We start from the raw sequence: 21,558 nt of genomic DNA on the forward strand, positions 1-21,558 counted from the left end.
ACAGAGAAGACAATACGGTGAAGGATAAACAGGAGATTACCGAGCAGAAAAGGGTGAGAAAAAATCCAGTTAGAATGCGTGGCTCATGCAAAGCACAGAAGCATGGCCATAGGTTGGTATGATTAGAACATGGCTTGAAAGATAGGCAGTTGAAAGGAAAACAGAAAAATGAGGCTAGAGAGGCAGATTGGATTCATCTTAAGGAAATACTGCTACGACATCCTATAGGCATTGAGAAGTCAAAGAAAAAAAAATAAGCAAGGGAATTAGATTAGCTGATTTGTGTTTCTCGACTAAAATCCTAGCAGTAAAGGATAGACTGGAGTCATTACTGTACAGAGTTTAAAGAATTCACTGTGTGTCATTCAGGTCAGGACTGACGTTCACACTCACCAGCATGGCTGTGTTGCAGTTCATGCCAGGCATTCCCAGCATCCTCATTTCCTACACTGGTACTAAAAGAAGGATCCATTACGTCTTCTCCAATAGTGACATCACCTTCTCTCAGGGCACATTTCAATTGGTGAATGCTTCTACTGGCACGTTCTGTAACAACATGATGAAAATCAGGGCCAGTGAAATCTGGGCGACCAAAGGTACACTGACTCAAGAAGACAATTTCTAAAGGAAAAGCAATCATTTCTGATACTTCATGGGGAAAAAAGCATAGTTTTGTTTCTAGCTTGCTGAGGAACATGCCAGAGGAAGTAAGAGATTAAGTTCATGGGTTAGAAGTTAGACTTGATGATCTCTAAGGTCCCTGACACCTCAGTGATTGATATTCACTATATATAGCTCTATTGCTGAGGAGGACTGAATGGGAGAGCTTCTCCCCCCTCCACTCCTCCAAACAACAGCCTCACAGGGAAAGCACTATCCTAACCCCTCAATGCCTAAGACTCCCCTACCCCTTCTGGAGAGGGGTGGGTGGGCAAAACTGGCAAAAGGGACACCACCACACCAAGTTCCTGCCCAAGGAGGCCTCCTTGTCCCTGTAGGCCAGATGTCCCTCTAGCAGCAAGAGACATATGACTACCTGGCCTAGTTTTGATCAAGATCTGAACAGCTGACGTGCTTATAGCGGCAGCCTCTCTAGTATAGTCGTACTTACGTACTGCTGGCTGACTACATCTTACATGGAAATTCTTGGTTAGTGTACCTGACTACCCCTAGAATTGAAACTTAAACTCACTAGCACATACTTAACATAAATAGTCTAAAATGAAGTATTTTAAGGTATATTATTCTCGTAGTTCATCTCTAAAAATAGCCCCCAAAGGACCCAGCCTCACATCCTTGCCCTCTCCCAGGTTGAAACTCAGTGGGCCTGTAACCTGCACTAACCAAGAGAATGCAATGGAAGGCACACCACGCCAGACCAGTCACGTCTTTAAAACATCTGGTAGCTTCTGCTTCTACCTTCTCGGAACTCTGGTTTTTGTAAACCCCAAGCCAAACAAAGTAGGAAGTCTGGCTACCTTGCTGGAGAGATTGTGAAGAGGCCATGTGGAAAGGAAAGCCCCTGAGACCAACACAGGGAGAAGGAGAGAAGCCCAGCCCCACTAACAGCCCGGTGGTCTCCTGATGACTCCAGCGCCAGAGGCCATCCACCTACAATGGCATGAAAGAGACCCGAAAACTGCCCAGCTTGAGTCCAATTAACCCACAGATCTGTGAGAGATACTACAAATGCTTTTCTTTGTTGCTTTCTGCCATCAAGCTTTAGAGTGTCTTGTTAAGCAGCAATAGATAACTGAAATAATTATTCTGTGAAATATTTACCCAAAAACATCTTCAGCAAAGGATCGAAGTCTTACATTAATAACAGAACTATACTAATATAGTAATATTATACTGTACTATATACTATACTATACTATATTATATTATATATTATTATATATATTATATATATAATATATATTATTATATATATTATATATATAATATTATACTGTACAATATACTATACTATACTATATTATATTATATATTATATATATTATATATATATACTATATATTATAGTATTATACTATACTATAATAATATACTAATGACACTGGTGATGACATTACTAATAATTCTACCCCATTTTATGGATATTTTACATGTATGACAACTGGAGAACCAGGCAATCAATTGGTAATTTCATTAATTAAAGTCCAGTTATTTCTTCAGGTTTAAACTTGTTATTTCTGCTAATCTCGTATGATTAAATTCCCCAGTTCCAATCTAGAAAACATTAACTATAACAAAAAAATGTTCCTTGTACATTAGAGCTGAAACCCAGATTTCACTCATCATTTTCAAATTTTGACGTCTGTATTTGGAAGTTATTTTTAATTCATAAACTTACCAAATATTTACATATATCTAACATAGAAATTTATGTTAGAAAAAGATGAATTCCCATGCAAGTTCCTGTATAGCTATTATCTATTTCATATGGATTCTATCTAAATAATTCTTAAGATTTTCAGAGGAGATCTTTTTTTTGCGGTACGCGGGCCTCTCACTGCTGTGGCCTCTCCCGCTGCGGTGCACAGGCTCCGAACGCGCAGGCTCAGCGGCCATGGCTCACGGGCCCAGCCGCTCCGCGGCATATGGGATCTTCCCGGACCAGGGCATGAACCCGTGTCCCCTGCATCGGCAGGCAGACTCTCAACCACTGCGCCACCAGGGAAGCCCAGAGGAGATCTTTTTCTAAGTAAAAACTTTCCCTAATTCAGAGCAACACATAACAATGATGCCAATGAAGTGAACACATAACAATGATGCCAATGAAGTTCTCTCTTTCTTCTGACCAAGGCCCTTCCTTGACAATTATATCTATTTCGTCTTGTGTACTCAGGAGAAAAAGCTCCTATTCCTTGTTACCTACATGGGAACCCTAAAAAAGCTATAAAACAGCCATCTTTTCATTACCAATCATGGATGGAAATATATTTATAAACATATATTCTACAGGACCTTGAAACATAGATTATACTTCCTCCAAGCTCATTAATTTAAGTTTGAAACCAGAAAAAAATAACCATAACTTAATAGAAAAAAATATTCTCTATCTTACAAAATCTCTAATATAGGTTCTCTACTTACAGCAACTCATTTTCTACCTTGATTAAACTAAAGAAAACAGGTCTTTTAGGTCAGGGTTCAACAGTGAAATTCTACTACTAACTACACAAGAGACCCAGGGAATTTACCACTACAATTTTCTCCACGTCAATCCTGTTTCCACGCAGACCTTTCTCTGACTGGAATTTGGAATTGATAACTAACCAAGCCTGGTCTCCTTTTACTCCTCATGAGTTTAAAAAGTCCAGATAAGATGCATTCCTGGTTTTAGTAAAATGAGAAGCAGCAAAAATAGTTTTTCAATAACTCAGTATTTTCTAAAGAGACTTGTTAAAAAGGAAAATCAAAGTGTTACTTGATAAGCAATTTAGTTCACACAGCATTAGACTTAATGCACTGAAATCTATGAATAAAGCACTTATCCTTGCTGCATCCATTAAAAGGAAAGAGAGGGTTTGAATTACACTATAAGTGTGCTATGTGGAGCCACCAAATGACTTCATCTATAAGACAAAGGATAATTATTTATTTATACCTAATCTGACTAAAAACTAATAAGTGATATTAGGAAAAGGAAAGGAAATCTGAAAAAAATTGTGTAGTTGTAAATCCTTATAGGTAGACTTCTTTCATTAGCTTACAATGATGGCAGAGCTTTATGAGCGCGTTTAATCCCTTTCCTAATATTGTTTCATCTTTTAGAATTTTTAACATTCAAAGACCATGTGTTAAATTGCACTATGAAAATAGTATTATGTGAAATAGTAATATATTGAACTCAACAACCATCCCAAAGAAAAGTGATTACACAAGGTTAGGGGTTTTTTGCAATGAGTGGCTTTAGTTGTTAGTATCAGAGATGAAGACAAGGAATTTCTAAGAACTGTGTCTTAAAACTAAAACTAAGGAGGGAAGTGATATTTTAAAGTCATTTCAATACTACATTTCTAAACATGCTACATGTTTTTCAAATATATACATACTAACATAATTATACACTGCAACAGACAAACAGAATTAATCCTGAGGAATAACAACACTCAGATCTTTCAAGACAGACAAAACCACACTTCTCTCCAACTGGAGCCACTGCAACTGAAGGCCCCATAATCCTTATTAAGAACACTGTTCCCCAGATGCAGTTATCTGCTGCTTTCATATAAGGAAACCAGATTAGACGGGAGGTTCCAGTTATGGTTTCCTATCCCACTGTTAATGGGCACAGCTTTATCTGTCTATAAATGAGAGATGGAAAGAATACTCATTTCCTCTTCTCTCCTGAGAGGACAGTAAGACATTTCACAATACATCCTGGTTTCTTCTCTCCAGCACCAACTATGGGCTGAATATAAACTTAATTACATTCTGCTAATTTTGGGGGGTTTTTGTTCTTCTTTCTCTAATGGCTTTAGGTGTAAGGTTAGGCTGTTTATTTGAGATTTTTCTTGTTTCTTGTGGTAGGATTGTATTGCTATAAACTTCCCTCTTAAAACTGCTTTTGCTGCATCCCATAGGTTTTGGGTTGTTTTGGGTTTTGTTTTCATTGTCATTTGTTTCTAGGTATTTTTGATTTCCTCTTTGATTTCTTCTAGTAGCGTATTGTTTAGCCTCCATGTGTTTGTATTTTTTACAGTTTGTTTTTCCTGTAATTGATATCTAGTCTCATAGTGTTGTGGTTGGAAAAGATACTTGATATGATTTAAATTTTCTTAAATTTACCAAGGCTTAATTTGTGACCCAAGATATGATCTATCCTGGAGAATGTTCCATGAGCACTTGAGAAGAAAGTACATTCTGTTGTTTTGGATGGAATGTCCTATAAACTACCAATGGCATTTTTCACAGAAGTAGAACAAAAAATTTCACAATTTGTACGGAAACACGAAAGACCCCGAAGAGCCAGAGCAATCTTGAGAAAGAAACACAGAGCTGGAGGAATCAGGCTCCCTGACTTCAGACTATGCTACAAAGCTACAGTAATCAAGACAGTATGGTACTGGCACAAAAACAGAAATATAGATCAACGGAACAGGATAGAAAGCCCAGAGATAAACCCACACACGTATAGTCACCTTATTTTTGATAAAGGAGGCAAGAATATACAATGGAGAAAAGACAACCTCTCCAATAAGTGGCACTGGGAAAACTGGATAGCTACATTTAAAAGAATGAAATTAGAACACTCCCTAACACTGTATACAAAAATAAACTCAAAATGGATTAAAGACCTAAATGCAAGGCCAGACACTATAAAACTCTTAGAGGAAAACATAGGCAGAACACTCTATGACATAAATCACAGCAAGATCCTTTTTGACTCACCTCCAAGAGAAATGGAAATAAAAATAAACAAATGGGACCTAATGAAACCTAAAAGCTTTTGCACAGCAAAGGAAACCATAAACAAGACAAAAAGACAACCCCCAGAATGGGGGAAAATATTTGTAAATGAAGCAACTGACAAAGGATTAATCTCCAAAATATGCAAGCAGCTCATGCAGCTCAATATCAAAAAAACAACCCATCCAAAAATGGGCAGAAGACCTAAACAGACATTTCTCCAAAGAAGATATACAGATCGCCAACAAACACATGAAAGGATGCTCAACATCACTAGTCATTAGAGAAATGTAAATCAAAACTACAATGAGGTATCACCTCACACTGGTCAGAATGGCCATCATCAAAAAATTTACAAACAATAAATGCTGGAGAGGGTGTGGAGAAAAGGGAACCCTCTTGCACTGTTGGTGGGAATGTTAATTGATACAGACAGTATGGAGAACAGTATGGAGGTTCCTTAAAAAACTATAAATAGAACTACCATACGACCCAGCAATCTCACTACTGGGCATATACCCTGAGAAAACCATAATTCAAAAGGAGTCATGTATCACAATGTTCATTGCAGCTCTATTTACAATAGCCAGGACATGGAAGCAAACTAAGTGTCCATCAACAGATGAATGGATAAAGAAGATGTGGCACATATACACAATGGAATATTACTCAGCCACAAAAAGAAACGAAATTGAGTTATTTGTAGTGAGGTGGATGGACCTAGAATCTGTCATACAGAGTGAAGTAAGTCAGAAAGAGAAAAACAAATACTGTATGCTAACACATATATATGGAATCTTAAAAAAAAAAAAGGTTCTGAAGAACTAGGGGCAGGACAGGAATAAAGATGCAGATGTAGAGAATGGACTTGAGGACATGGGAGGGAGAAGGGTAAGCTGGGACGAAGTGAGAGAGTGACATGGACATATATACACTACCAAATGTAAAATAGATAGCTAGTGGGAAGCAGCCGCATAGCACAGGGAAATCAGCTCAGTGCTTTGTGACCACCTAGAGAGGTGGGATAGGGAGGGTGGGAGGGAGGCGATATGTGGATATATGTATAGCTGATTCTCTTTGTTATAAAGCAGAAACTAACACACCATTGTAAAGCAATTATACTCCAATGAAGATGTTAAATAAAAGAGGCATGTTTTTTATAACAGAGCTGCATTAAAAAAAAAAAAGAACATGTGGCACATATATACAATGGAATATTACTCAGACATAAAAAGGAACAAAATTGAACTATGTGTAGTGAGGTAGATGGACCTAGAGCATGCCATACAAAATGAAGTAAGTCAGAAAGAGAAAAACAAATACCATATGTTAACACATATATGTGGAATCTAAAAAAAAAAAAAAAAGCTTCTGATGAACCTAGGGGCAGGACAGGAATAAAGACACAGACATAGAGAATGGACTTGACATGGGGAGTGGAAAGGGTAAGCTGGGGCAAAGTGAGAGAGTGGCATATATACACTACCAAATGTAAAATAGATAGCTAGTGGGAAGCAGCCGCATAGCACAGGGAGATCAGCTCGGTGCTTTGTGACCACCTAGGGGGGTGGGATAGGGAGGGTGGGAGGGAGACGCAAGAGGGAAGGGATATGGTCATATATGTATACGTATAGCTGATTCACTTTGTTATACAGCAGAAACTAACACAACAATGTAAAGCAATAATGCTCTAATAAAGATGTTAGGGAAGAAAAAAAACAGTGGCTGAGGGAAAAAGAGAAGAGGGTTTTTAATTAGAAAAATATGGATTCAGGGGGTGGGTGTGTGGGCAAGATGGACAAAGAGGGTCAAAAGGTACAAATTTCCAGTTATAAAATAAACTATGTCCTGGGATATAATGTGCAGCACAGTGACTATCATTAATAATACTGTGTTGTACATGTGAAGGGTAAATCTCAAATGTTCTCATCACAAGAAAAACAATAATTAAAAAATTAAACTTAATTAAGAATACAAACACAAATACAACCTCTGAGTCCTACAGGATCATATGAACATAAATGTAAGTAAATACTATTTCTGCTGGTCCACTATCCAAATATCAATCAATACAATGAGCACTGAAAAGGTTATTAAGCTGTTGACTGCCGAGAAATTTAAGTCTGTTTTATTCATTTTTGTAATCCAGTTGCTCTAGTTTCTAACTCCTAGCTCAACACTGAGCCTCTCTTCATCAAGATGCTTTTGAACAAAAGGGAAATATGTCCCTGTCTAGGAAGGATCATCACTTATATACATACTGTGCATTACTGATGTCTACATTCTCCATCTGTACTGGGAGATGTGAACAAGAATTATCCTGGTGACAGGGAGGCGGAACGACACCCAGTGAAGTGCTCAGCTGTCTCTGAGAAAACATGCAATGAACCATATCTCCCTAGGCCGAGCATGAGACGAGCCACAGTTCTTAAAGCTCACTTAGACCAGGACAGACAAGCAGAAAAATGAAACCATGGCAAGATAAGAGACACATGTGTCTGTCCACACTTGACTGGGCCTCAGGTAGTTCAGAAGATTGTTGTCACTGTTTACTAGGGAACTGACAGGTAGTATGACCAAGATATAAACAGCATAATCCAAAATCAGAGAAAAAGAGCTTTGTAAATGGCAATTATAATAATGAAAGAGATTAAAAGTAGTGTGCAGAAACTACAAAATCTCAAAAAAATACTATCATAAGACTCTAAAAGCTGGAAAATGTGAAAATGGTTGGTGCCAGGAGTGAAAGATAATCCGAACAAGAATGTAAACATCTTAAGAGAGCAGTGTCTAGAAGATCATTAATGATAGATGGATGCTGGCAAATCAAGATTGACAACATGCATTATGAGGGATACACCTGGTATTTTTTTGGCACCAACTGAGAGGACTTATGCACCTGTCACTTTCCTGATAAAGAAGTAATCCTAGCCAGACTGGCAGAACTTAGGTAAAATTATCAGCCAATACAATCTGTACCCTTAATAGTAATTATTCTCAAGTATGATTCTCACAAAGTAAATGTTATGAGCAATGCCTTGCTACTTCTAGATCATGGTTCTCAATCTTAGCACTATTGAAATTTGGACCTGATAATTCTTGACTGTAAGGTGATGTGTTGTGTTTGTATAGCAGCGTCCCTGGCCTTTACCCACTAGATGCCAGTAGACTCCTCCCTGCCAGTTGTGACAACCAAAACTGCCTCTGGACATTACCAGATGTTTCCTGGATGGGAAAAAAGTCACCCTGGTTGATAACTGCTGGTTTAGATTAATAAAATAAGATAGCCCCTGTTCGGTTTTAAGGAGAGACTTCCCACATTGCTACATTGTAACTACAGGCACCTCCTGATGAAAAGTGGTCAGGATAGTGAGCCATCCTGCCACTGTGGTAGGCAGTGCACAACCCATGGCAATCACTACCATGAGGCAGTTCTGATCCAGGTATCTGGAGTTGTTATATCTACTGTAATTAAAAACTTGAAATTCATATTTAGTTTCATTTTGTTTCCAGGCCTAATACATGAAGCAATAGTTGTACTCTAAGGCCATATATCAGAGCTACTTTAGGTGATCATTCCTTTAAATATTCCAGTGGGCTTTGATGAAGCTCTCCCATGATCAAGGTTGCTTTAGCAAGTACACAAGCGCATGTCAAGGTACTTTCCCTACCTTTTGATCCTCAAAGGAGTATCACTAAGTGAAAAGGTGGAAAACCTTAGCAAAAACTGGTGAAATGATCAGAGTTTAAGTCTTTTAAAAATCCCAAGAGTTAATATAATTATTCTCAGTATCTCAAAAGCTTGAGAACAACTTCATCTCTTTTTTCTGTCCAAACATGGCCAACATGTGAAAATGCCCTTACAATCTCATAACACTGAACCACTGTTTTGGTTCTACATTATTTCAGGATGACTATTTACTTGTAAAACACCCTTTTGGGGCTGCTAAATCCTGTCTTTTGCCTATTTTACCTCATTATTAGTAGGGAAGAAAAAATGGAATTCTACTAGCTTTTTGCTATTCTGGTAGAAGAAATGGTCATAAAAGTTAAAACTACTAAAAGCTATATAAGTATATAAAACAAAAAAGGAATATATGTAATTTAAATTTTATCAGCAAAAAAGTAAACTCAAATGTTTACAAACTTCATTTGCATTACCAATCCTTATTTATTAATAGCCAATAGTTCCATTTCTTTAATTTTTAGAAAAGAGAGATATGTTTCAGTCTGCGCTAAAACACCAAAATAATTTTCTCATTTCATAATAAATGCTTCCAGAGCCTTTATTACGTTGTTGCCTCAATGAGGCTGATAGTTAAACACATAAGCAAACATTAGCTATAGAGAATATGTGTGTGTGCATAAATATATACTATATATGGCAAAGAATATTTTAAAATTTTAGAAAACATTTAAGAAAAGAAAAAACAAAAAGAAGAAGAAATACAAGTTTGATGAGTAAAACTGAGAAAAAGAGGAACTTTTACTTAAGTAGTTATACACAGGTTTTCTTAAGTCTGCCAAAGGTCCTGATGATATCACTTCTGGTTAATTCAGTGATCAAATTACTGACTAGTAAGATTAACACTGGCTTTCCACAGATGTGAGTCCTTCTGTGGAATGAAAAAAACACTTTGTATGAATTGGAAAGATGCTCTATATTTTACTTGTGTACAATTGGCCCATCAATTTTATCTTCAGTTTTATCAAACTAGATCAACTTACAAAGAAAAGGATCACTCCCCCCAATTTTATATTTTCTTCCCATATTCAACCTCTCACTTTCTATGAACCTAGTTCCTTACTCTCATTTGTATATGAAAGAAACAGAACCGTTATCATTCATGTGTTCCAATCCAGTGTTGATAGAAGGGACATTACAGATCCAGGGGTCTGAGGTAGTGCCTGAAGGCGAACCAAGCTCTCACGTGTTTTGCTTGACCCACACAGTATAGGACAAAGGGAAAAGAATAAGAGAAAGTGAAGTGAAAAAAGAGGGAGGGAGCAAGAAAGTACCTGGAATGTTTTTAGAAAAAGCATAAAATGCCCAGTTTGGCCAGAGCCTCACCATTCCCTAGTGTCTTCCACTGACTCCACCACATATTTTGTCATCTGCTTGACTCCTAAAGGCAATAATTCTCCACCTAGTCCAAACTTTTCATATTCCAGATGAGGAAACAAGAATCCAAGAACAGTTTATTAACTTGCCTAAGGTAACATAGATGGTTATTAGAAAAGCAACAGTAAGAGTTGTAACTTGGATCCTAGTTCCACATTCTCTTCTTTGAATCTATCATACTCTTCCACAAATTCAACCTAGAGCCTAAAACACCAAAATGTTGAAAGAAAAAGGAGGAATCAGCATATAAAATGTATATAGAAAGTAAATGATGTATTCCTGTCTCGGTATAAGTTTGTTCCATTTCTTTATGCCCACCCAATCAAAGGTGGCCAGGAAGTTGGAGAATAGGTGAGTCATGTATACAGGTATAAAACTGTATCCATAGCTAACACTGCAGAAATAGACAAAACATGATTCAGTTATTAAGGCTGGGACACTGAATTTCTAACAAGTTCTCTCCTTCTTTCTAACATCATATCCCTACATTCAAGTGTACAAAATTGAAAACAGCCTGAATTTCCTGTTATTCTGGTTTTCCTGACCCTTTCTTGGCTATAAATTAGTTTATTTTATACCTCATGACCTTGCACTATGATGTGTTGAATTTAAATTAGAGGAGGGGTAGTTGCTATTCTGCCCAGTTATCAATATAATTCTGTGCGTCTTGAATTTTAGATGCCGAAAGAGTGAATGAACACCTAACCAGATTGCCAGAAGACCTTCGAAGTCACTTCTGGTTCTAGATTAAACTCTGTGACTCCCAGGATACCTGGTATGCCCACTTTATACCACATTGAAAACTTTCAGATCATCTACTATGTAGGAATAATATTACAGATCTGTGGGGCAATGAAGTTTTCTAGTTTTTCTGCCAGATCTCTTACTTTGAAGAAGTCTTTCAACCACTCCAATTCTTACAGTGGGGGAATAGACAATCCAAAGCAGGAGTTATCCTTAGAGGGTGACTACATCTGAAAGGTGTCAGGGAAAGAATAAGAGGTGAGTGTAGAGCGTGCAGATGGGCTCTCTATTTCCATGGCTGCTCTAGGGTCATCAGACTCAAGGAGAGGCAAGAATTCCTCAAGTTTTAAAAGCAAGAAAGCAACATTGACTCTGCTTTTCACATCAGAACTTCAAATTCTTCATATACTATAATAGTACCAAAAATTGTGTTTAAAGTAAAGAAATGAGGAAAAGCTATTAAAAAAATGAGAGACTATCATGGGAAAATTATAAAAGCATTTTGCATTTTAATATGCCCACTTCCTTGCTAAATACAACTGAAAGAATTAGTAATGATTACATGTACAGTTATTTAGAAACGAGAGGAATAACTTGTGAGGAAAGACCAAGAATACCTATTACCTCTTCTTTAAGCATGAACTAGACAAGCCATTTTGGGGAAGTAATGGTGGATAGACAAAACCCAAACAAAAGAACTTTAAATTGCATTTTATCTGTCTGCATAGTAACACAATTCTCAAGTTATTAGGCACAAAACGCTTAAAATAATGAAATTTCATATACAAAATAATGCCACCATACTGTGTTTATTCAGAAACACACATTTTGACGTTAAAGGGAATTATCCTATCTAAGAGTGGTAATTTATACGTGTGAAGTGAAGAACTTCTGATCGTGCTTCATTTCAATATTAGTTCTGTTTTGTTTCCTTCCATAAGCTATTATATAAACTAAATAAACCTGAAAATTAAAATGCTACTTAATAAACAATAAACTAAGTCCTGAAAACCCATGAAAAATTTCAAGTTTCATTTCTTGATTCATTGTTAAAACTATCACTAAAAATTAATAAAAAACAAACTAACTTTTTTCTCTGCTTTATTTGCTCTTGATTATAAATGTTTTCACTACTTTATATTGTTATAACACTAAATTTTAAATTTATTTTAAAGTGAATTATCTTTGAATAAAAACTCTTCACTATAATTACTGAAAGCAGTATCGTGGGTATTAAATATAGTACTATAACATTAGTTTGAAATTAACTACTGCATCAAGTCTAATATTAAATAGCCTCTAATACTTAAGTAAAGATTCAAATTAAGGTTAAAGGAGGAGAAGCACTAGGAGAAACATAATGGAAAACAAGAATTTTTTTACCGACCTCAAAAATTAAATGCCACTGGTATTATAGCACACAGTATTTTTCTTGCTTTCAAATGAAAAGTTACAAGTGGTTATTTCTGTATCTAACAGCTCTTGAAACCTCAGGAGGCTGATGAAGGTATTCATTCAGACCAATTATTTTATTCTTGCAGTTTGAATACTGAGAATGTTGACAGTTTGTAACACTGTTGACAGATGGAAACAATAAATAATAACCCTTTCAAAGTCTAGACTCACTAGAAGATAAATTTGCTAATCAAACAATAAATAATAGCCCTTTCAAAATCTAGACTCAGTAGAAGATAAATTTTCTAATCTCCTTGAAAAATCTTCACTTTGCTACAAGTACCAATTATAAATAGCAGCTAACATTTAATGAGTGCTTATGTGCCAAACACTGACCTTTACCCTTCTTTTTTATCATAGTAATCTGTAATTATTTTGTTTATCGTGCTTCACTGCATTAATCCAGAGGCTCCCTGAGGACAGTCACTTTGTCTAGTTCCTTATGGTATCCCCAGCATTTGGTATGTCTAACATATAGTAGGCACTAAATTAATAAATGAGTCAGTGCTTTAAATGCTTTAAATATTTTTTAAGCTGTTGGTCATGGCCTAAATGGTTAAGAAAATGCAAAAGAACAGAAAGTAGGGTGAATTACATCTAGCAGAATAAATATTCTTTAATGAAACTTTTCTTTTAGTCTATATGTCTATGCCCCATGCAAAATATATTTCTTATTTATGGCTAAGATTAAAAAAAAAGCCTAAAAATCATTGCTTTATGTGAATTATTTTATTTGCTCCTCACAAGAACCCTGTAGACAATATCATAACTTCTACTTTAAAATAAGAGAAATGAGGTTTCTAGATGTTATATATGATGTTCAAGATGATAGAGCTATCTACAAGTATATCACTTCTTCAGCTACTCATAGGGTACTATAGTAATAAAATCTGAATTAACTAAAAAAAGTTTCAGTAATAGTTAATTGTAATATAATAAAGAAAAACATACGCTTTTAAGGCAGACAGGTCTGACTGAATTTAATACCTGGCTCTGCCACTAACTAGCTATGTTGGCTTTGGCCTAACTTAACCTCTTTGCACCTCTATTTCCCCATGTCTAGAAGAGGGACATTCATAAGATTGTAAGTTTTAAGTGATTTAATGTATGTAAATAGCCTAGACCACTAAATAGAAGCTGTTGTGATTAAAATAATTATTAGTGGTTTTTTTTCCTGGTCCAATAAATCACATTCAATCCACTACACCATAATTTGAATGTGTAAAAAGAGCGCATCAGGAATTTACTGGATTATAAAGAGAAGTATGGGAACTGGGCAAAACTGGCATTGAGCCGTCCAAGAGTTTATGCGGGCGCCGGGTAAAAAAGATGCCCAAGAAAAGATCAGGCAGTTGGTTCAGGTAACTATGGGAATCAAGGGAAACAACGTTGCTTAAACGTAAAAACAAACACAACTATTTAATCTTTCCACAGCAACATCCATCTTCTTCCTCTGCGTTCTGGCTAGGGCCGAACCAAGGTGTTAGGAAACGCCCCTGGTCAGCTCCCGTCCATTAGGCCCTGCTATCAAGGGGCTAGGGCACAGAGGTTCCGAGCAACTCACCCCGGAGACTCCGTTGATACTGCCCCAGAATCTCCTCCAGGGCAGAGTTCTCCGGGGACTTCGCCATGAACACACTCGGGGCCCAGAGATGGGAGTTGCGTGGGGAAGTGTCCAGTGTTCTCCCCTCGGAGTGCAAGAGGCCTCAGCCCCCGGAAAGGGCCCACCGACTTCCTGCTGCTGCTGTCACTGGGGAGCACAGAATCCGGTACTGAGCTCTCCAGCCTCTTCCCACCCACGGGCCCTCGTGGTGGACGTCGGAAGTTGTAGTCCACAGTGTCCGGGCTTACAGTGTCGAAGTTCCTAAGAGCACTCCCAATGAAACTACAATTCCCAGAGGGCAACGCGCTCCAAGCTCAAGCTTTGGCGGTTTGGCGGCAAGTTCCGGTTGCCAAGAGACTCCTTGGAGGCTCCGCCCATTTCTGTAGCCCAGCCAGGCTTAGTCCTGCCTTCATCCCATCCTGCTGTCTGGACCACCTAACTGACAGAAAGGGCTCACTGAAAGCCTTTACTCTTCTAAATTCGCTTATATGCTGTTGATCCTTGAGCCTTCTCAAGAACGCAAATAACAAGCTCAACACCCTTCAGCCGCAACATCTGCCAACACCGCGAAATAAATTCTCAAGAAAAAGAAGCTCTGACTCTCCCAAACAGCGTAGATCGTGAAGGCGGCTGACACTACCAATCTTAGCACGCCCAGCGACCCGACCACAGCTTGGAGTTGGCGCACTGCCGGCTGGGAACTGTAGTCCTTGCCGGTTGCGGTCCCAGCTAAAGCCCGGGTCCTCTTCATTGTTGAAGCTGGTCTTTGGTATACGCCTGCGTAGTCGGCAGCTGGAGAGGCCTGTGGGTGAGACCCCCCCCCCCCGCACAACCCCTTTTCATTGTCTGTGCTTGGCGCTTGCGCAGTAGGAGTTCGCTGGGACTGGGCCGGACCAGGGGTAGGGCTGGGCTCCTCGCCCTCTCCCCGGGCGCCTGCGCACTGGGCGGCCGCTCCTTGCCGTTACCGCTATGTGCGGAGCGTGTGCGGAATAACGTTATTGCCCAGCGGCGCCGAGGGGCCGAGAGCTCGACCGCGGCGGCGGCGACGACGACAGGGTGGGGGAGGACGCTTGCGAGAGACTCACGGGACGCGGTGCGCCCCGCCCCCCCGTCCGGTCCCTCTCAGCAGTGAGGGGTAAGTGATGCGCTCCGATGCCGTCGCCTCCGCCTTTCCACATCCTTCTTTTCGGGTTTGCAGCGGGGGCTCGGGCGCGGCCCGCGGCGGGAGGGGTTGAGGGCCGGCGGCGAGGGGCGCTTCCCTGAGGCTTCGCGTGCCGCCCCCGCCCCGGACCTGGGACTAGGCGGGGGCGCCCCTCCCCCCCGCCGCCCCCCAACCCTGCGTCCCCGGGCCCTGCGTCCTGGCTTCCCCTGCAAGTGTCCACGTATTGAGTCGTCTCTGGCTCTCCTGGCTTTGTGCAGCCCCCTCCGCCCCAGCAGTTTGCAGGGGTGCGGGCGGAGCAGCGGAGGGAATGGCTACGCTGCTGCTGGAGAAGGGGTTTTCCCGATCGGAGCAGCTCCCAATGTCGTTTCTTTTTGTGTGGTTGGTTTTGGTGTGTGGGACGGTTTGGGGTGGTCCGGCGAGGAGCCTTTCGGACGCGGTGGGAGGGCGTGGAAGACGTGGTGTCACGCACCCGCCAGGCGACAGCACCCGCTCAGGCTGTGGCTCTGTAGTAACCCGGGGGAGGAGAGAGTAGCTTCCTGTCGACTTCATTGTCCTGAAATTCAAATGTGGGCTTTGGTATGGGTCCCTTCATTTTATGTAAGGAAAAGCAAAATTAGCAGCTGCCTAACAAGGGGCGGGAAGATGTGGGATTTGTACCCTAAGTCATAGTATCTGTTTTTTTAGTGTTTAGCAGAGTTTTACTTGGAGAATGTAAGCTCCTGGAAGACAAGGACAGTACCTGTCCAAGCATTGCCAAGGTGATCCATATAAAATTACTAGCTCACGATGAAGAATGGACCAGGAAGGGCCTGACGACGAAGCTGTTTGTGTAGCAGGAAAATGAACCAGCAGAATGTTTTTTCATAGGGTGGGTAACGCATTCACGTGCCTTAAGGGAATAGGTTAGGATACATCTTTCCGTTTTGTTTTTTAAGCATTCAAAATCAAACATAGGCCTGGTACATTTCTGTTTCTGAATTTTTTATTCATATTTTTATTCTCTTAATGAAAATTCATCCAGTTGGGAGAAATGTGGTGAAGCAGATAGCGTACTTGATTGAAAATGCATCTTTTAAAATGATTTGATTATTAAGCTTACAACCGTTTGCTGGCATTAAAACAAGCAAAAGAGAGATTGAAGCCGGATGGGGAGGAGCAGGTGGAGGAATGATGTGAGAGGAGAAAGTGACATTATGAATACGGTATCCAGATCTTCACTGATATAACCCTAGCTGGGTATGCCGCAATGATTTAGGAATTCAGCTCTGGAAATATTACATTGCAAGTTACAAACCATTTTGTATTTTTCTGCCATTGTTTTTTAAAAAGTAAAACCAGTGCTGCTTTTACTTTTTCCTAACTTTGCAAATATTGTAGAATTTTGGTGTTTTAAAACTGAAGAGTCTAAATGCATTTGACAGAGAAAGAGGAAGACATTAAAACTTGGAAAGTTAACTGACTTGGCTGTCCAAGCCAAACTGCTAATGAAAGGCAGAGTCCAATAAAACCAAGGTCTCTTCTGCAATGTGCTCTTTTCAGCTATGTCCCCTAGTCCCCCTACCCTGTGAAAATTTATGGAAAGCTTCTCTGCATGCTCTTTGAGTTGTCTGTGACAATCAAGTTCATTGATACCTCATAGTTGTATTAGTCTAGTCTTTTGCTTTTGATGTGAAAGTGATAATTCTAATGAAGTGGAACTATAGTTTTATAAATTAACTTACTGATATAGGAAGAGATGTCTTAACATGGGCTTTTCATAAAAATGGAAACTGTTCGAATTTTTTCCCTACTTATCAGTAGCCATATTTTAATAATATTTTCTGCTATTCGGTAGTATTTTATAATATGATCAACTCTATAAACTCTGAAAAATGAAATTGCTACATAACAAGAACCCATGAAGTTCAGTTTTCTTCAATTAATGAATTTTATTATTTTCAACTTAAAAAAGCTTACTTTTTGAGGAAAAAATTCATGTTTAACTTTTTTATTAAAATTGAATTTGTGCTCTTTTATTAAGTTGATTTTGCCATAAAGTGCTTTTTTGTTTTCTTATACTTTTTATCCCTTAATTCCACATTGTATTTTAATCGACTTTTTTTAATAGATCTTTATTGGAGTATAATTGCTTCACAATACTGTATTAGTTTCTGTTGTACAACAAAGTGAATCAGCCATATGCATACATACATCCCCATATCCCCTCCCTCTTGAGCCTCATTCCCACCCTCCCTATCCCACCTCTGTAGGTCATTGCAAAGCACCAAGCTGATCTCCCTGCGCTGTGCTGCTGCTTCCCACCGGCTAACTATTTTACATTCAGTAGTGTATATATGTCGATGCTACTCTCACTTTGCCCCAGCTTTGCCCTCCCGCCCCCACTCCCCCGTGTCCTCAAGTCCATTTTCTATGTCTACATCTTCATTCCTGCCCTGCCACTAGGTTCATCAGTACCATTTTTTTTTTTTTTTTTTAGATTCCGTATATATGTGTTAGCATATGGTATTTGTTTTTCTCTTTCTGACTTACTTCACTCTGTATGACAGACTCTAGGTCCGTCCACCTCACTACAAATAACTCAATTTCATTTCTTTTTATGGCAGAGTAATATTACAATGTATATATGCGCCACATCTTCTATATCCATTCATCTGTCAATGGGCATTTAGGTTGGTCCCACATCCTGGCTGTTGTACATAGTGCTGCAGTGAACAGTGTGGTACATGTCTCTTTTTTTGTTTGTTTTTAAAATTTATTTTATTTTATTTTTGGCTGTGTTGGGTCTTCATTTCTGTGCGAGGGCTTTCTCTAGTTGCTGCGAGTGGGGGCCACTCTTCATTGCGGTGCGCGGGCCTCTCACTGTCGCGGAGCACATGCTGCAGACACACAGGCTCAGTAGTTGTGGCTCACGGGCCCAGTTGCTCCGTGGCATGTGGGATCTTCCCAGACCAGGGCTCGAACCTGTGTCCCCTGCATTGGCAGGCAGATTCTCAGCCACTGCACCACCAGGGAAGCCCACATGTCTCTTTTTGAATTATGGTTTTCTCAGGGTGTATGCCCAGTAATGGGATTGCTGGGTCATATGGTAGTTCTATTTTTAGTTTTTTTTTAGTTTTTTTTTTTTTTTTTTTTTTGCTGTACGCGGGCCTCTCACTGTCGTGGCCTCTCCCATTGCGGAGCACAGGCTCCGGACGCGCTGGCTCAGCGGCCATGGCTCACGGGCCTACCCGCTCCACGGCATGTGGGATCCTCCTGGACCGGGGCACGAACCCGTGTCCCCTGCATCGGCAGGCGGACTCTCAACCACTGCGCCACCAGGGAAGCCCTTTAGTTGTATTTTAATAGACTTTTAAAAAAAGAATTAGTATATTTCTTAAATTTCAATTTACTTAAAAAATCTGTAATTCACCATGTGGAATTATATTAAATCAAACTTGAAATGTATTTTACTGTTAAATTTCATGGTGTGCTAAAATTACTTTGTATGGAAGTAAGTAACCATCTGCATGTTTTCCAACTTTAAAAAAATTATCATGCGTTATGTCTATTAATGTAAATATCAAGGTGCTTTTAAAAATTCTATGCTTAGGGATTTATTTGTTACAAGTATCAGTTTGTTGTTTCATTTTATCACTTAAAAAACCCAAAAAAACTAGTTTTATTGGGCTTCCCTGGTGGCACAGTGGTTGAGAGTCCGCCTGCCGATGCAGGGGACACAGATTCGTGCCCTGGTCCGGGAGGATCCCACATGCCGCGGAGCGGTTGGGCCCGTGAGCCATGGCCGCTGAGCCTGTGCGTCCGGAGCGTGTGCTCCGCAATGGGAGAGGCCACAACAGTGAGAGGCCTGCGTACTGCAAAAAACAAACAAACAAACAAAACTAGTTTTATTGTTGCATCTGATATCATTCATCTAGTACTGAATACTGTATCTGTTTGAACTTGTCAACATGTTTTTTATTCAACAAAATTCTGTAGTGATTTGTTTTTTCTTTATCATGAACATTGGGGGGTTAAGCAGTACACTGTTCTAATAAATATCTAACAGCATGATATTAAATTGCCAACTAAAATATCTGTATAGTTGTCAATTATTTTGCAAGTGTAAGAAAAAAAGGAATTAAATACCATACGAAAAATTCTGGTGGGTAGATAATATTGGCTGGAGCATTAAGTGTTGATATGTTTCAGTAAGAAATGGGTTTCATCTAATGGGGAGAAACCTCGGACTATTTTTATTTCATAAACTTTTGTTAATAACCAAGATTTCTAATAGCTACCCTTGGTGAAATGGGTCTTTATTTACTCAGATATTTCTTGAGGGAAGTGCTCACCAATGAGGTAGCCAGTGTGGGCTATCTAAAAGAGTAAGAAAACATCTGTCTGGTAGTAGGCTTGATTAAACTGGATGTATAGTAGAGTTTAGTTGAAATGATTATGCAACAGTATAATTTTTTTGCCAAAACGAATGACATAGTTGACATGTACTAAAAGTAAACCCCACTTTTGTGTCAAAGGTAGAAAGGAAATCAACAAAAGCAAGGTTATAAAAATTTCTTTCATCCAGTAGAGATTATGTGAAGCATAGAAGTGGAAATGAATCCTAAGCGTGCATTGCTTAGGTTTGAAAAACAAAGAACGAGACAGCAGAGAGTAAGTCCTTATTTAAGTATATAAATGGCTAATAAATAATAGAAAATATTATCCTTTGGAACATAATATTTACTGAATAAGTAATACCTACTGTGTATTAAGCACTTACTAAGTGCCAGACATTGTGTGTGTCTGCATAATTCATGCAGCAGTTGTGTAAGTAAGGTATTATTTTACACTTAGAGTTGAGAATACTTGAGGTCCAGAGTTAGTGAATAATTTTGCCTCTCTGTCACACATTATTAAGTGGTAAAGCCTATAACTGAACCTTTGTCTTTTTGACTAAAGCCAAAATTCTTTCCACTCATGTTTTTCAGTAAGTTATAAAAGGCAACATTTATTCCCTTCTAATTCACAAAAGTTTAGAATTAGAGGACACTTTAGAAATCATCTCAAACAATGTGCTGCTTACTACTAATATCCCTGAGATCTTATTGAGTCCAGCTTTTCCATGAGAAACACTTGCATGAAAAAATGGGCGTAGGATGGTAATTTCGCTTTTGAAAAATGTAATAGAAAGATTTTACTAAACTGAGCTAGTATCTGCTTTACTGTGTAACTTCTTCCATTGGTTGCAGTTCTATCTTTAAGAGTAAGATACAGTAAGGTTTTTCTCAATATATTGGGTCTCTGTTAAGTTCTCCCTCTTCTAAATTAAATACTACAACCCCTACAACTTCATGTGATACAGTTTCCTTTACCTTCCTCATCTCTGTCACTAGATACAATCAGTTTTGTCAGTGCTATTCTTTTTTGTTGTGATTCTGTTTCCAGCTTTAGTTCTGCAGTTGTGGTCTGAATGCAGTGTAGTGAAATTACCCCTTTTCTTAATTCAAGCCATACACTTGTGTTTACGGTCTAAAATTTCATTAACTCTAACAACAGTAATGTCTTGCCAGTTCTAAGCAAAAAAAAAGAGAGAAAAATATTATGTGGCTTTTCAAGTTATATTTATCCAATTCAAGGGATTATTTTTTTTTTACATTCTGTATTTCTACTTTTCTAATGTTAAAATAACCTTTTTTTATGAAATGATAGTGTTAGTAGGTGGTAAGTTTCTTTAGATATTTGTCTTCGGGTTTTGTTTTCGTGTTTTTATATAAGCAATAAAAAGTTAGTCTTTTGGGACTTCCCTGGTGGCGCAGTGGTTGAGAGTCTGCCTGCCGACACGGGGAGGCGTGGGTTCGTGCCCCGGTCCGGGAGGATCCCACGTGCCATGGAGCAGCTGGGCCAGTGAGCCGTGGCCGCTGGGCCTGTGCGTCCGGAGCCTGTGCTCCGCAACGGGAGAGGCCACCTTTGTTGTTTCCTATTTTGTTTTCTGAAAAATTTGTCTGGAAATCACTGATGTAGGCAACATAAACCCGCATCTTTTGTATGTTAAGATCTTTCCCATTCTGTATA

General features: G+C 39.1%; 2 protein-coding genes across 10 annotated transcripts in view; one reads left to right on the plus strand and one right to left on the minus strand.

The window, feature by feature from the left end:
- SDCCAG8 (SHH signaling and ciliogenesis regulator SDCCAG8) overlaps positions 1–14,474 on the minus strand; it is a 263,361-nt gene extending 248,887 nt beyond the window's left edge. For all 9 annotated transcript variants that reach the window (XR_009536611.1, XR_009536605.1, XR_009536614.1 and 6 more), the window contains exons 1-2: positions 14,307–14,474; positions 394–546 (exon numbers count right to left, since the gene is read on the minus strand). Coding sequence is in view for 5 of the 9 variants with exons in the window: in XM_060128623.1 (XP_059984606.1) it covers positions 394–546; positions 14,307–14,373 (220 nt within the window). In the remaining 4 variants the exon portion in view is untranslated. The remainder of the gene's footprint in view (positions 1–393; positions 547–14,306) is intronic.
- An 856-nt stretch (positions 14,475–15,330) lies between these two features.
- Positions 15,331–21,558, plus strand: part of CEP170 (centrosomal protein 170) — a 141,893-nt gene continuing 135,665 nt past the window's right edge. Inside the window, exon 1 of the mRNA XM_060128642.1 lies at positions 15,331–15,480. The gene's annotated coding sequence lies outside the window, so the exon portion shown is untranslated. The remainder of the gene's footprint in view (positions 15,481–21,558) is intronic.

Source organism: Lagenorhynchus albirostris, chromosome 2, assembly GCF_949774975.1.
Source record: "Lagenorhynchus albirostris chromosome 2, mLagAlb1.1, whole genome shotgun sequence".
Classification (NCBI taxonomy): domain Eukaryota; kingdom Metazoa; phylum Chordata; class Mammalia; order Artiodactyla; family Delphinidae; genus Lagenorhynchus; species Lagenorhynchus albirostris.